This window comes from Malus domestica, chromosome 17 (assembly GCF_042453785.1).
Source record: "Malus domestica chromosome 17, GDT2T_hap1".
Lineage (NCBI taxonomy): Eukaryota > Viridiplantae > Streptophyta > Magnoliopsida > Rosales > Rosaceae > Malus > Malus domestica.
Window position 1 is genome coordinate 11746059 of NC_091677.1, and position 16629 is coordinate 11762687.

Sequence of the window (16629 nt, forward strand, 5' to 3'; positions counted from 1 at the left end):
TTCAACCTTGCACACCCAACAATTAATATGATGTTTCAAAAGAAAAATTACATTCTTTTATAATTAAACAAAGAGGAAACGAAAGACTCACACTGCAAGGGCGCTCTAGACAGGTGGGGATTTGCAAGAACCAATAACCCACATGCAAAATCGTCTTCGTAATTTGTTATGTCTGCAGCGTGGAACAGTCTGCAGCGCGGAACAACTTCATCACTAATATTTCCATGCCTGTACCAATAACGACGAAAATGATTCGTAGTCTATGGACATGGGATTACCCCACATATCAAACATTAGAAGCTTCAAGTCGTTGTTGAGTCCTCTGACTGCATGGATTCTGATAAAATCAGGATCAGAGATTAAAGCACGCCATGACTTGCATACACAACGACATCGTCGTAAAGAGTTCCTTGGTAGCCTTGACAGTATCTCAATGATAATGTCGTTGCTGTCAATACGAGCCCCGTTATTCATGGGGACCAGTTGCTTCTGTTGCTTCCGGCGGCCGTCTGCCATGTTATATTGTTAATTAGGTATCCGCGGTGCTACTCCTCTCTTGTTAAGCATATATAGATAGGGTTTTTGTGTTTTAATTTTACTATGATTACGGAGAGGGGAGAAGAGTTCAAAACTAACACAATAATTTAGAAGATGGGGTGTGTTAAACCTCCACGCGTAGAAACCCAACATATATATAGAGTTTCGGAAAAAAAAAACATATATATAGAGTTGTTTTATTTAGGTTCCACATTGAACACACTCATATACTGAATACACCACACATCTTTTTTTTTTTAATTAACTATCTTAATACACACTAAATATTTTCTCATATTATGCTCACACTTTCTACATACATCCCACACTCTACACATAATCAACATCGCATATTCCGTATTCGTTTGGCCACTTCAAACTCCAACTAGCTTCATTTTTCTGTTTATCATACCGCAATGTGGTGAACCTGAGTTTGATTGATAAGGGAAGCTGTTGTGTTAACCTTTTTACTTACCGACAACCACTTGATATGTTGAACAAGGAAACATCTTGCTTGGTACAGATCATTGACACCAATTCGTTTTCAAGGTTTTTTTTTTGGGGGGGGGTGCCGCCGGGGGGGGAGGGGGAGGGGTGGGGTGGGTTGGAAGAAAGATGAAGGGTGTGAAGGTCAAGGTTTTTTTTTTTTGGGGGTGGGGGGGGGGGGAGGGGTGGGGTGGGTTGGAAGAAAGATGAAGGGTGTGAAGGTGAAAATTTGGTTTGGGGGGGGGGGGGGGGGGGGGGTAAGAAAGATGAAGGGTGTGAAGGTGAAAATTTGGTTTTGGGGGGGGGGGGGGGGTAAGAAAGATGATGGGTGTGAAGGTGAAAACCAAAACCAACCAAAGAAACAGTTGGGCTTTATAGTTGCATAAAAAAAAGAGCAAAATGACTTGTGAAGGCTTACTCCACATCATATATCAACGATTTAACCCTTCACTTTTTTATGTCTTCTCTCAAATATCATCTTTACTAAAATCACTCAAATTTAAAATTATTTGACCATTAGATTAAATGGTAGTTATATTAGTTTTTTTCGAAAAAAAATTGTATTCGTTTATTTATTCGCTACAATTGGATGTCTTGATGCATTGTAAATATTATAAATATCATAATTTGCAACACCGCATTTTCAGTCAAATATGACATTATAAGTTATAACTTTTAGGATAATGCTAGGAAGACTAAATTTAGAGACAAAGTTTTGAAAACTAAAGGACATAGAAGTTGATGAATTATTTATTACTTAAATATTGATAAACGTGCTTATTCTTATTGGTGACACATTATTTAATTTGCAAATTTAGTCTCCCTAATATTACCCTAACTTTTAACTTTGACCCTTTAAATTGGAGATAGCCCAAGAGAACACTCCCTATCAACTAGAGTGTATGAAATTAGTACTTATACCTTTTTAATATTTAATAAGTTTTAATAATGAATATAAAATTAAGGATTTGACTACAGTACTTATATGTATTTTATACAATCTTCATTTCGATGGTCATATATGTTAACGCTCAAATCTGGTGAGGCTAACAAAGACCAATATGGTCGTGTAGTCTGCACTTGGTGTGTACGGGATTAGAATGATAAGAACTGAGCAACAACATTTAAGTTGTTCATCTCTCAAAATTGGACCACTTCCAATGAGTCTCTCATATATATTGAATAGAATGTTACAAATAGCGCTCGGCTCCATACATTCACTTTTCTTTCTCAATTTGTCCGACCCATTCTAAGGAGTGCTCATCCTCCTTATATAGGCCTTCCATGATCCCCAAATCTTTAGGCTCAAGTCTTCCATTGCATTTGCATTTAATGCACCGAATACGTAAATTTGACCTGCTAGCTACCCCTTCATTTTTTAGTTGACTTGTGGCATCAAAGTGATATCTGTTTTGGTCCACTTGCATGTTTTCTTAGGACAATGCATCCCAAGCACCTTGCTCGATCCCTAGGTTGGTGGGAATCCACATCCGAGTAGGTTGTCCATGTGTCCCTGGGATTTCGTGCTATAAAGTTGTTCGTACACCAACTTGTTGCCGATGGTCATAAATCACTTTATGGGAAAAAGGCTCGGCTTCATTATTGGCAGGCAACCCAGACCGCCAAGCGATCGTCTATAGCCCTTGTGATCATCCTTCCCAATTATGTTGGGCTTTGGTATTCCTTCTCTTGTCTTCTTTTGGACTTGTGTTCCTTTGGGCCTATAGGAGTCAAAAACGACACAACGTTTACAATATGCTGATTGTATTAAATACATATATTCACATTAATTATATATGATCATTAGATGATGATTGCATTTAATTTTTAAACAAATTTGCAAACCAAATAACGTGTAACCAATAAAAAATAAGCATGTTAATCAACACTTAAATAATAATCCAATTAAAAACAGTTACATCATTTGGTTTACAAATTTCGGTTTAAAATTTTAATTTACCTGGCATTATTCTTTATTTAATATAAATTACGACTTGTTTTTTAATAATTATTTTTTATAAAAGGACTAAAAAAAAATAATAATAATAAGAAGAAGAAATTGGCCTGCTTTTTCCTCTTTTTTTCCCTTGTTGAGTTGCTGGGGGCCAAGGCTATAGATACTAATGGGAGACTACGAGTCTACGACATCTTGCGTCGGTATCATCTGCAGCAGTAAGTCCACAACATTACTTGCCAATGAACTGACGAAGTGCTTCCTTTGGGCAACCAGGCACAAAGACACACCCTTTCGTCTCCAACTATACACCTTCTCACTCTCACACAAACCCTAGACTTCCCTCTCCTCGCAGCTATGTCTATTTCACACTATTTTTCCTCTAATTGAAACCATTTTTTCCTTCATACGCTGCTCTCCCATTTTCCTCCCATTCAATTTATTCGAAATTCCGAAAATTCATCGTTTCTGCACCCCGCTCGCGATTAAAGTTTAAAGCTTTACGCAAGCGGCGGATAGATGATGACGGAGAATGGCAGCGGCGGCGCCAACAATAATGGTGGTGATAAGGAAGAGGAGGAGGAGGAGGAGCTCTCGGTTCCCAGAGGTGGGCCCATCTACGTTCCCAATGTTGTGGGTCCCCTCACCAGCGTCCCTCTGTTCCTGTCTTCTATTCTCCAAGAACTTCAGGTGCCATTGGTGGTTGAATTGTTTATAATTTGTATCACATTGCTATTTGTTGATGGGTTTGTTTAATTAGAGTTGTGTTCTGTTCATTTTGCAGGATTTAGAGGTGGAAGTGTCTCCAAATTCATCCCAAGTCTGTGACGAAGATATTTCGTAAGCATTTTTTCTTTTGCTTTCCATGTTTTGGGTTTTTCTTTTTCAATTTGGATTCTAGGTTGGTGGGTTTGGATTCTGAGTGGCATTGTTTGTGGCGTAGGGTGGATGAGCTTAAAATCTTGACCGAGGAAGAGTTAGTCGATATGGCTATCACGGAAGCATTTAAGGTGCACTAATACTCTCCAACTTGTGCATAGTTCTTTGTTTGTGATTTGAAGGAGCTTTGATGACTCATACATCGTGTTTATCTTAATATTATGGTTTTTTATGTGTTTGATTGTAGGATGATGAAGGTGCTCCCAGTCTCTTGCCTATTTCTGAAGAGCCCTCCAATGAAAGGTCAGTCATATTTATACATGAAGACATTTACCTTGGAATTGTGTGGCTGGTTTTAGTGTCATTGTGCGGTCATCGCAGTACCTCATACACATTGGCATATGTAGCAAGATCATGTAGTTCCTTGATTCATATGTATTTGATTAACTTATCTATGTATTTGTCCCTTTTTCTTGACTGTCTTGAATTTTTCTTGCACTTCAACTTTTACTTCTCTCATGATGATTATAACTAGATTATGGAAATACTTTTTTATTTAAGACCAGTATTTATCTTCCTCTTTCACATGTCTTGTTATAGTCTTATTGTCTACTTTCGGCAAATATACTCTATTTTCTTGTAATAGTTGATCCGCTCTGTGAATTTCATTCTTATTCATTTATTTGAATTTTATACACCAAATTTAGGAGTGCAAATGATTCTGAGACTTCAAATGATAAAGATTGTAAAACGAAACCAAGGAGGAGAAAGCGAACAAATGAATATAATCACGCTCTTGAGGTAAGATATCTTTCGCTTCTTATTGTATGCTGGTAATGTGTTCATCCAAGTTGTTGTTAGTTGGTATAGTATCTAATTATACTAAAGTCTATATCTCCTTTAATTTTGAGATTCTAGGCCAATGCTGTTGAAAATTGGGTGCAAGAGGTAGTCAAATTCGAATGAGAAGAAGTATCTAGTTTGAAGGCTAATATACCACCTAAGGGAATTTTTTAAGAGAATGAGGGTCAAATGAGAAACTTAGGGTGAGAATAATTTTATGGATTTCATTAACAGTTATGATGCTTGTCTTAACAAGTTACGGTTTTATTATGGGTTTGTTTGTAGGACGATGAAGGTCCCTCAAATCTTTCACCTATTCCAGAAGAGCTTTCCAGGTCAGTCATATCTATACATGAGTGAGCAAATTTACTTTGGAATTGCGTGAGTGGTTCCTTGATCATGTAGTATGGACCAAGATCATGTAGTTCCTTGATTCTTATGTATTTGATTTTCTTATCTATGCATTTGTTCTTTTGTCTTGACCGCCTGGACTTTTTCATGCACTGCAAATTACCTCTATTTTGGTGATTGGAACTAGGTACCGAGTGTACTTGTTTATATAAGCCCGGCATTATTGTTGTACTCTTCATATCTACTTTGGACAAATATCCTGTAGTTTTTTCTAATAATTTATCTGTTCGTGGAATTTCCGTATTATTTTTTATTAATTATTGAATTTTTATATGCACCAATTTCAGGAGAGTAAGTGATTCTGGGATATCAAATGATAAAGCTTGTACAAAGACATCAAGCAAGGGAAAACGAACAAAGGCAAATGCGCATGCTCTTAATGTAAGATATTTTCACTTCTCCTTGGGTGCTGTTAATGTATTTATTTAAGCTGTTAGTACTTAGTATAGTATTTAGTTATACTAGAGTTTACATCTTCCTTAATTTTGAAAGCCTAGGCCAATGCTGTTGAAAATTGGGTGTAAGAGATAGTAAAATTTGAACGAGAAGAACTATCTAGTTTTAAGGATAATATTCCGCCAAAGGGAAGTTTATAAGAGAAAGAGTGTGAAATGAAAAATTATTTATAAGTACCCTGGTGACGTTGGGCAGAAAGGATATTGCAATGTAGAAGAGTCATTGCATTACAGTCTTCATTGTCCTTGCTTATATATAAATATATGTGTATATATATATATATATATATATTTGTATTTGTTATTGTAGTACCAACTTAACTGCTGCCACATTCCAGGAGACTTATATTGCAAGGGTGGAGCGTGTTAAAAGAATAAAAGAAAAGCAAGAGGAAGACAAATCGGCTGTGACTCTGCATTCTTTCAAGTTAGTTTAATGACTCTGTAACTTGCTGAATGATTTGTCTCTCCATTTTGAACTAAATGTTTTTCTTTACGGTGATCCAGCCGTAGTTCGAAGACGACTGAACTTTCCATTGCATCCTCAAGGACAATTGATAGGATGAAACCCCTCAGATCTGCAAGTTCATCAGTGAAGGTTTGCTTAAGAGTTGCCTATTGTGAATGTTTATTGTTAATTATGTCTTTTAGATTGTATTGGAAATCCACTAACTAATGCTTCAAGTTCTATATAAGTCATCTTGACTCTTAAGCTATTATCTACCTTGTTGGGAATGAATCTCACATTGATAGGAGGGACCTTGCATGGGCTTATAAATAAGTTGGGTTACTCCCCATATTTGCAATTGGTTTTATGGTGGAACCTCAACTTTTTTCATGGTATCAGAGCATGTTGTCGCACGTAAAATTCGCCAGATGGGGGGGGGGGGAGACGTTAAGAATGAATACCACATTGGCAGAATGAGGGACCTTGCATGGCCTTATAAGTAAGTTAGGCTACTCCCCATATTGCCAATTGGTTTATGGTGGAACATCAACTTCTTCACTACCACATCATCCTGTTATGTTGTCCATATGTTGGACTTGAAAATTCGACACACGTGAAGGGTCGTGTTGAGAATGCATCCCACTTTGATGAATAAGAGACCTTGCATGTGCTTATAAGTAAGTTGGGCTACTCCGCATATTGCCAATTGGTTTTATGATGGAACATCAACTTACTTCACTGCCATGTTACTGTAGGAGGTTTTTCAAACAAAATTGTTACTGAATCTTTGTTAGTAAATGGTTTGTCATGCGATTGAACTTTTGATATGTGGTGATCAAGTGCCATACCTACTAGTAAAATTGACCGTTTGATATAACTCTCAGATGAAAATGAACAGAGATTCATATTAATGAATGTCCTTCACTCCTATCTGATTGATGAGAAATTACCAGGACTTGTTTTATGGCTATTATGTTATTTTGTTATACTGTGTTTTGAACAAATTGTTCCCACTGTTTCCTCAAAACTGGTCGAGGAATGACTCGAGTCAGATCTCAAACCCAATGTTGTCCGTTAGAGGCAAATGCTGGTGGCACCTAGAATAAGTTGTAACTTTCATGTTGTTCAGATCTCATTGCTGAAACCAACGTCATTTAAGCTGATTGATTGCTTTTGACTCTAAAATACATGTTTGCATGCAGTCATATTTAATTTGCCGACTCTGACCTCTCAGATTGTTGATTTTGTATTTTTCCCCTCCTATGCAAATCAGGTGAAGTCATCCAGCATTCAGGAATTTGTACCTGCGCAATATCCAGACGTTGCTCTTTCAATTGAGGTTTACCAAAGTGTGCAAAAAAGGTTGAAGGTATAGCATCTTCAATGTGTTTTCTTGGTGATGTCATATTGAATAGATGTTGGTTTCGTTGTTTTTCAATTGTATAGTTCCTACTAGTCAAGTTATAATGCTAGAATTTTTATTGGGCTTCTGATTTGTAGGGTTGAAATATCTGACATGCCTCTATGATTGAGATGTGTGCAAATGCAATTCTTCATTTTTGCAAGGCATACGTTACATAAGATACAAACATTGACCAGAAACTCCAAAGACAGAGATATCCATGCTTAAAACCTAGCTGGCTGAGTATGCTTTATACAAAAATGTAAGAAACTCATGGTACGCGTAACTCTGATAGGAAGTTCTCGGAATTAAGCCTAAAGAACAACTGGATCTGCCCCTTTTATTTCAGAATTGCTTTGAGTTCGCTAGGTTTGTAGACTTGGGTTTTTGGTCCCTTGTGGCCGAATCCCCTTCAATAAATTGGTAGTCCACTGAGAGTGGAGCAAGACCAAAAATGATGCAATAGACTTGTGATTTTTATGTACATACGTCCATCTGGTTTCTTTTAGTATTGTTTAGGGAAATGGTAAACTGTAGGCCGAAGAAAAAAATAGTTAGGTTTCCTTCCTTTGCACTTTTGTTATGCAGTACTCTTTTTGCTTATTCTCATGGTTCTTGCCTCAAGTTCCTGTTGTTTCTGACATAGTAAGATTGTTTGCAGAACCAAGAGTTGTTGGTCCTCGGACAACAAACCTTGACTGAACTGAGGGATAAGATCGACTGCCTGACAGACCATGTGATGCAAAAGGCTGGTCAGCATGATCCTTCAGGATACTTCCTTGTAGAAGTAAGAAATCTATGTATTAACTCGTTATTTTCATGATGAAGATAGTATTTTCTCTAAAATCTAGTATATTGCTATCCTATGTAGGATACATTTTGCAATGATTTGAGAGATCCCTCCTCAGTAGATTATAGCGAACCTATATTCGATTGGCTTAAAGATTCTAAGGGCGCTGCTCTGAAAAAATGGGAAAGCGTTGTAGCTGGAGAATTGAAAAAGAAGCAGAAGGCAGTCGTAGGAGATGTAACAGGGTCACAATTGCCTAGTTTCAGAGCTGTTGACATGGACAAGACTAAATTCTCGGACTTGAAGTTCCGACTTGGTGCTGGATATCTGTATTGTCACCAGGTACAGATCTCTGTTACCATCTGTTCATGCTTTAGAAGGGAAATGTTATTTTGTGGTTTGCCTACATATTTTACATGTTGAGAATCTTTATGAAGTCCATATGCATATTTAGTATTATTTAAAACTGGAGTCAGTTATCTTATAGGATCTATTTTCTCATCCTCGTAGTAAGATACGAAATTCATCAGCACCTTTAACTGTCTGGACAATTTTAGGTTCAACGATGCAGAGACAAGCATTTTTACTTTTTAACTGTTTAATTTGAGCAACAAGATAAAATGGACACGCTTATTGGGAATTTTGCCTTCAAACCATGATTGTTTTTAACTGTCTTATTATATATAAAAAATATATAACAAATCGTAGATTTTGGTTGGACGGCGTTGTAGTTTTTCATGTTTGGTCTTTGTACATGTCGATGGTTGTGCTGTTCTTGTGATTTGGCTGCATAACTTGATTTTGGGGAATGACTTGGGACAGGGAGACTGCAGACATACGTTTGTAATTCGTGACATGAGATTGATTCATCCCCAAGATATACAAAACAGGGCAGCTTATCCAATACTCTTATTTCAAGTGAAGCCAGTTATACAAAAATGTTACGCTTGTAAAATATTTCGAGCAACAAAGGTAACTGTAGATGACAAGTGGGCTCAGGAGAACCCGTGTTACTTCTGCGACGATTGTTACTACCTCCTCCACTATAAGGACGGACATCTTCTATATGATGACTTCTCCGTGTATGATTATCACCATGACTGATTGTTTTGTACAATTACTGCTGTTGAATCTAATGCAATTTATACATGTTTGATTCTTTTTGTTCTTGTATTACGTCTCTTCTCCCTCTGCTCTTATGTCTCTCTCCCTCTTCTCAATCTAAACGACGGTGAGGTTGCGGCTCCTTTAGTGGCCAATACAAGGAGAGTGTAGATAGAAGGCGAGACATCAATGCTCAAACCTAGCTGGTTGAGTATGCTTTTATACAAAGATGTTAGAAATTCATGGTATGTGTAACTCTGTGATACGAATTTCTCAGAATTAAGCCTAAAAAGATTGACACCACTAGTTACCTGTAACAAAAATACAACTGTGGAGAAGATGAAGAAGGATTAAGTACCTACTACTGCATAGGACGAATGCTTTACATATGTGTTAGTATAAGATAAGCCCCATTAGTTCGAACCAAGATATGACATTACAAGAATAAGCAAGAAGAACAAGAGAAGCAGAACGAAGAAGAAGAAGAAGAAGAAAGAAAACAGAAAATGGAGATGGGGAAGGTTTTGAAGAAAAAGGAGGAATAAATTAGAAATTGAGGGCTTGACAAAAGGCGGTATTGAAATTGAGAAGGTTAAATCTAATAATATGAATGAGGATCATTTCTGGATTCTTTTTGTGAGGATCCCGAAGATCTGTGAATCGAGTCTGTTTAATTTTTTTATTTAAAATTGAACACAAACAATACCTAATAAAAATTGACCGCATGATATACAATAAAAGAAAACGATTTACGAATTTCGGAAATCTTCATAAATAGAATCTAAAGAGAATCCTCATTCAATATATATGATGACCTAAAGACTAATTTGTTTCCAGAAGTAACAATAAATTAGGGACAATATTTGGTACGGAAAAGAATCCTCGGGGATCCTAGAGATTCAATTTTCGTTAAGTACTATTCATATTTAATTTTAAATTTTAAATTTTGAAATAATTTTAACCGCACGATGTACAATGAACGAGTGAGATCATGGGGTCTCTAAGATCCCCATGAAAAGGATCAAGCGACCATCCTTTTCCATTTGGTACTGACTTTACTCACCAAAATGGCCAATAAAAATAAGACACGTGTTAGATGAGTACTCATTTTACTCATCAACCTATGTGGTCTAATAAAAACAGTAAGGCCTCGTTTGGTAGCTCGGATTGTAATGACTATTTCTGTCAGATAGGATAAATAATCATCGGATAGTACTGACTAAATTAGTCGGGCGTTTGGTGCAGTATCGGACTAAAGACCGTATTATTTATACTATGTTTGGTATTGAACTGGATAAGAAAATGGAAGAGGGATTCTACTAAGCTTCTACTGAGATGGGCATGGCCGCATGGTTGAGATGCTCCCACATAGGAGGGATTCTGAGCATCCACAGATGCTGCTAATTTGCTGAGAGTTGGAATGGATCTTAAGGGCTTCAAGTTTGTAATCAGAGGGGATTAGAAGAACCCAGAAAATGGTATTGAGAAATAAAGGTCAAGGAGATGAAGCAAGTCAATAAGGTTGAGAAGGACGGAGCCCAAAGCCTTTGCCATCAAAAATCAAGGTCCAAAAGGATGGAGGCGCGATCGATGACCTTGTCTAATCTGGGTCGGAGGTGAATTAGACAACGCAGCTTATGGATTCTCCAATTGAGACTCAAATTTGAGGTCTTGTTACTTTGTGATTCTGGGTTTAGGGCAAGGAGGAAGGGAAATGATGTGAGAGATGATGGAGCAGGGAGCGAAGCGAGGAGGACAAAGCAAGTTCTTAGGTAGTCCTGTGGTATGCGAATGGCCTCGTCTAGAGAGAGCAAAGCAGAGAGAGCGTCTGGAGAGGATCGTGTGTCTGGAGAGGAATAAGAGAGTGTCTGGAGCGGAAGAAGAGAACCCGACTAAATTGTACCATGGTTTTGGATGGTATAAGCAAGCGAGTGTATACCTGATAAAGTTGGTGGGCCCGGATTATTAGTATTATCCGGTGTGCCAAACGAGGCCTAAGTGTTAGATTTTTAAGTTTTTATAACCAAGTAACCAAACAGCCATTTCGCTTATTAAACGTTTAACCAAACAGGCCACTTCGTCTTCCTGCTCCAGTAAGTCTGCAAAATCTTCCAAGTCATGGCTAGCATGGCTTGTTGGCTTCTTTTTCATTCGAAGGCTTTGTTGGGCTTGTGTTGTAAATAGGTAGACAAAGCCTTTACGCCCCCCATTTTTGAGTTAGCGAGAGCTAGGCGCAAGCCATTCCAAATGAGAAACGAGTTCTAGGGTATGCTTTGTTGTTCGTCCAGCAACTCCTAAGTGATTGATTTGATGTTACGTTGAATGTTTCTGGCGCTGATAAGTGTTTCTGGCGGCTTTGAAGTTCTTCAGGTGTTTGTAGAAGTTTTGCTAGCGGCTGTTGGAATAGTGACTTGGCATGAGAGCTCAAGGTTTGGTAGCTAAAGTCCCACCAGTTTAGCAAATAAGATGACGTTTGCTGTTGGCAAGGCTTAAGTTTGGCATAAGGTCTTCTAAGAGATTTGATATTGGATGAGTTTGACCATAATGCATGGTTGGATTTCATGTGGAGGGGAGCTTGAAGCTTGGTTTGTGGATTTCGTATTTTTAAAGTAGATGAAGGAAAAAAATTGGAGGAAGGAGAATGGGAAACTTGAGGCTAAGCTTATGGGTGGTGCAGGAAGCCTGCAGTAGGCAAGAGAGAGATTTTTGTTGGAAACGGCTGATGTCCAATGGGTAAAAGGGTGGAATGAAATCTATTTAACAACCTGTAGACCAAAGTTTGTGAGATAACTTTGCAGTAATAATATGTTCAGGGTAACATATGACTTGGTGAAGGAATGAGGCGAAATGTTTCTTGGGAGGACAAATTATTGTGGAGTTAGGCCAGCATGGAATAACTCTAAGTTGGGTTTGGACTTTGGTGCTCCAAAGTAGTCCAATGTTTCCATTATCAAACAGTTTTCATGGGTCTTGTGGACCTTCCCAACTTTCCACAACTCAACCTCTCGAGCAAGCCATGTGAAACCACATGTAGATCATGTGAGCTCGGTTGGTGTTGGGTTTAAACGAATAGGTTCAACATGACGTGGTATATTTCCTTGTTTGGCCAGTCATGATAACTAACTAAAACTGGTTAAAACCTTACTTAACTACTAATTTTTAGATACATAAATATAATATAAATGGGATTAGCATGAAATTGTATTACGGAATAGAACATTTGGGCCTTCAATCCTCTTGGGCCTTGTGTGAAATTTTTGGGCCCAAACATGCTTCCCTTTTCCAGCTACCCTAATAAGCCAACCCCATCACCAATTCTTCTCTTCTCCAACGACCTACCTCCAATCCCTCTCTTCCGCATCAACTGACATGTCATCTTTCCTTAAGTACAACGATTACTGAAGACGACCACCCTGATGTGTATTGTTTTAAAAATCCCCGCCTAGGCACTAGACTGCTGGCCACCGCCCCGATTAATGTCTAGGTGTTTGAAAAATTAAGAAATGATGCCTAGACCTGCTAAAGCGCCTGCCTAAACTCGCCTAGGTTGCGACTCACTTGGGCAGAAAATAGATAACTTTCATTTTGCATTTTATTTTTTTCAATAAATTGTAAGAGACTTGTTGAATACTTAATGAGCACACATTATATGCTTGTTCCCCATGTTTTCATTATGTTCCAATACTTCATAATAAATGTGTCATTCTATTTTGTAGTTTATGATGAAATTATATATATTTTAAGTATATGAAATATAGTGGATTTAGTTAAATCCGCCTAGTTCACCTAGGCACTCGCCTAGACCCCGTCTAGCTGCCTAGGTGCTAGGCTCCAGCTCACCACCCTACTAACTCTTAGCATCTTTTAGAACCTTATTGCCCCGCAATTGTTGAAGCCTAGGGCTTGGATTTAGCAAACGATGGCGGAGTCGACAAAGTACCTGTGGTTGCGGACTTGTTACGGTTGTGGAGCACAGAAGAGAGGTTGGAGTAGGGGATGGAGGTGGGGTCGACGAAGAAAAATTAATTTGTAATCTGGAAAATATGAGAGGAAGAAGATGTTGTTTGGTTAGGGACATAAGGTGAAGGATGCGTGTTTGGGTATTACAATAGCAATTGTTTGGAGAGGTTCGATAGGACATATGTCCATATTCAATTGATCGACATAAGAGGTCAGTAAAATTATTGTACTTATTGATGCACAAAATCAGTAAAGACTTTGGAACAACGTAAAGTGCCAAGTGTGTGACCTTCGCTCAGTTGCTCTGGTCACCTAGTGAGGATAATATGTAAACAGATAGAGATAGGGAAGCAAACACAAGATGTACGTGGTTCACCCTAAGTCTACCTACGTCCACGGAGTAGAGAAGTTCTCATTAATAGTGAAGGGTTCACACAAGTACATAAGTCTAAGCATAATCACCATTAGTAGGTTCTAATGACTGGTTTAAGTAAAATAATGACATTGTGGATTAATTGTAGGAGAATGGTCTCCTTTTTTAGTTAAGGAGAGTCTTTAGCTTTTGTCCGCGGTTGCTGTGAGACTCTATGAGCTTTATTTTGACGTTGACATGTGTCGCGCTGTGATTGACCTGCTGGTTGGAGGGAAGCTCTTGTGCTTCGGCATGAGTGCCTTAGCATGAACCCCTCAGTGGGTTCTTGAAGGTATGACGTTAACCGATACTCAGTAGTTTCAAGATTGGTCAAGTATGGTACAAACAGTGTTGACTGGTCAGCACTCAAGTATTGTTCTTAAATTAATATATAAAGTTGACAAAATATAAAATCGCAAAGGGTAAAATAGGCATAGGAAAAATTGAAAGTTGGTGAAAAAGTTTATTGTGAAAATACATAATTTTTAGGTTTGCATTAAAATACGCTTCACTTGTAAGTGAGAAGTGTGATTCGATTTTCGTCAAATGCAAATTCGAACCAAATTGTTGCTAGCCGATTATGTTTGTTCAGAATATCTAACTTTTCTAATAAATTGGATAACCCGATACAACTCAAATTACCTACCCATTTAACCCAGCAAACGCAGAATCATTTTCCGGTGAAATCTTCCCCACAAAGCTCTAGTATCCTCCTTTCTCCCATATCTCTTCATCCTCCTCACTTCCTCCCTTCACCTGCCCTGCTGATAACCACAGGTATACGGATTGATTGTTTTACACATATATATTGTTAATTCCATTATTTTTCTCTTCATCTTTCTAGATTGTTTAGTTAAATTATACCTATATTTTTTGGGGGGTGATGTTTCTGCAATTTTTTTGCTGCTGGAACACTATCATTGATGATTGATGATAGATGATTATTTATCTGATTATTCTTTCCTCATCCCGATTGTCAAATTATATGAGATTTTTGGATGGTAGTATAGGAAACCCTAGCTCTTGCGGCATGTTGATTGTATGTATATAAGCTTTAGGGGTTTTCTACTTTTCCTTCAATTTTTTTTCTAATACTTTTATGGATCTTTTACAGTTACAGGAGAAAGATTTGATCATCTAATTAACATGGCAGAAGGTGGCCTGCCGGAGCGACAGACGCAACTGGTCCCATCGGATCATGGTGCCTGTATCTTCACAAATGATATCATCATCGAGATACCGTCATGGGTTCCAGGGAAATCCTTACTACGATTTCGGCGTGTATGCAAGTCATGGCGTACCTTAATCTCAGATCCTTATTTTGTCAGAAAGCAGCTCAGCCATGCAGTTAGACGCATCATCAACAACAACGACAACTTGAGGCTACTAACGTTTACAAGTACAAGGCATCTCAGGTCCATAGACTATGAATCTTTATTGACATTATTAGCGAAGAACAAGCACGAAAATGTTAGTCGTGTAGTTGTTCCACGCTGCAGAAAGCACAAATTACTACTGGTAGAGCCTCAAAGAAGATTCGTGCAGATTATGTGATCTAGCAATGGCTTGATGTCAACAGATAAACTGCTTGGACGTTGTCTTGTGGAACCCTTGTACTGGAAATGCCAACAAGTTACCAAAACCTACTTCTTCAGTTCTTCCATCATTTTATGGGTTCGGTTATGATTCTGCGACTGATGATTACAAGGTCATTTGCAAAAATCTAACTCCTAATCGTCAATATGAAATTTTTCTTTTTACACTGAAGATGGGTTCATGGAGGACTGTTGAAGGCCTCAATCATGTTGAATTGATTGGACGGGGTTTGTTGTTGAACGGGGCCCTACATTGGCTAGACAGGAAACGCGGTGAAGGTAGCCAAATAGATTCAAAATTAAGAATCATATCTTTCGATTTGGCTCAGGAAAACTTTCAGGAGCTAGTGCGCTTACCCATTGTCATTGAAGAACAATCGATGATTTGGGCGGATGTGTTGGAAGTTCAAATCAAATACAGTGGCCGAAATTGGTGGAACACTTTTCAGCTAGCATGTTGTTTTTTTAACAGCTATACTTGTTTTTTATTTGATAGTCTTTTGTGTGTGTCTAAAGTAGCCGAAAGTGTTAAACGGTGTGAAGACTTTTGTACACCTTTTCTTTTTTGTTTTGCATGCTTTATGTTGTCTTGTAAAATCTCTATAATAGAGACAGGTGTGTGTCCGTGTAATAAGATCATCAGAATCTCATTTCCATTTCAGCTTGTAAGCAATTGAGTTTGTAAACTCTTATTAAATATATCAAGGTGTTTTGCTTGTTTGCCGTGCAGTTTGTCCAACACAGAAGCTTGCTTCTTCATTTACTTCTTTCTTTCTTTGTCCAATTTTATTAAGAGTGATGTGTGATAGTTAGAAAACTTATCACCCACATATTTTGGTATTGAATTAGTAAACTTCGAATACCAACAGGATGTTGGGGATTATAGAGGTTCTCATCTTTTGTGTGTTCTTACCCATTTCTGCTGCAGAAACAGGAGTATGATAATGTGGGTAATGGCAGAATACGGATTCGAGGAATCTTGGACCAAACTGATAGTGCTGAACGATATACCCTATATAAATCCACGGCTTTTATATGTGTTCAGAGGATGCTAAAGTTTTCATCGGCTCAAGTAGCGGTGACTTAATATTATATGATGCAAAGGAAAACAGATATAGGATTGCTATTAAGCCTAAAAAGTCTCCGTCTCTTCAATTAGCTATGTACGTAGAGACTTTGCTTTCGCCGGTAACTGGGAGGTAGTGCAAGCATCCAAAACTCAGCTGAGGGATATGATCTACTTCTAGACAGAACATTTGATGCAAAAGGCTGGTCAGCATGATCCTTCAGGATGCTTGCAGAATCTAGTAAACAGAAGGAACTCAAGATACTTCAGTAATGGCTAAGGATACT

At 38.0% G+C, this 16629-nt stretch overlaps 1 protein-coding gene and 1 long non-coding RNA gene across 2 annotated transcripts; both read left to right on the forward strand.

Annotated features, from left to right (window-relative positions):
* The first annotated feature begins 3021 nt into the window (after positions 1 to 3021).
* On the forward strand, positions 3022 to 9368 carry LOC103426048 (snRNA-activating protein complex subunit). The gene is made up of 13 exons (XM_029097472.2): positions 3022 to 3667; positions 3762 to 3817; positions 3921 to 3987; positions 4104 to 4159; positions 4564 to 4657; positions 4985 to 5034; positions 5398 to 5491; positions 5904 to 5992; positions 6073 to 6163; positions 7287 to 7382; positions 8077 to 8202; positions 8287 to 8547; positions 9028 to 9368. Exons 1-13 carry the CDS (start codon positions 3497 to 3499, stop codon positions 9307 to 9309), a joined length of 1533 nt encoding a protein of 510 aa, XP_028953305.2. The 5' UTR covers positions 3022 to 3496; the 3' UTR covers positions 9310 to 9368.
* Positions 9369 to 14318: 4950 nt separating this feature from the next.
* Positions 14319 to 15999, forward strand: LOC114822795 (uncharacterized). Its single transcript, XR_003770992.2, has 2 exons — positions 14319 to 14458; positions 14796 to 15999. It is a non-coding gene; the product is annotated as an uncharacterized lncRNA (long non-coding RNA).
* The last annotated feature ends 630 nt before the right edge of the window (positions 16000 to 16629 follow it).

Bases quoted from the DNA above. Each gene is read 5' to 3' on its own strand.
- LOC103426048 (XM_029097472.2), top strand. From the start codon at position 3,497: ATGATGACGGAGAATGGCAGCGGCGGCGCCAACAATAATGGTGGTGAT. The intron at 3,668-3,761 runs GTGCCATTGGTG...TTCATTTTGCAG, and splicing joins CTATTCTCCAAGAACTTCAG to GATTTAGAGGTGGAAGTGTC. The intron at 3,988-4,103 runs GTGCACTAATAC...GTTTGATTGTAG, and splicing joins CTATCACGGAAGCATTTAAG to GATGATGAAGGTGCTCCCAG.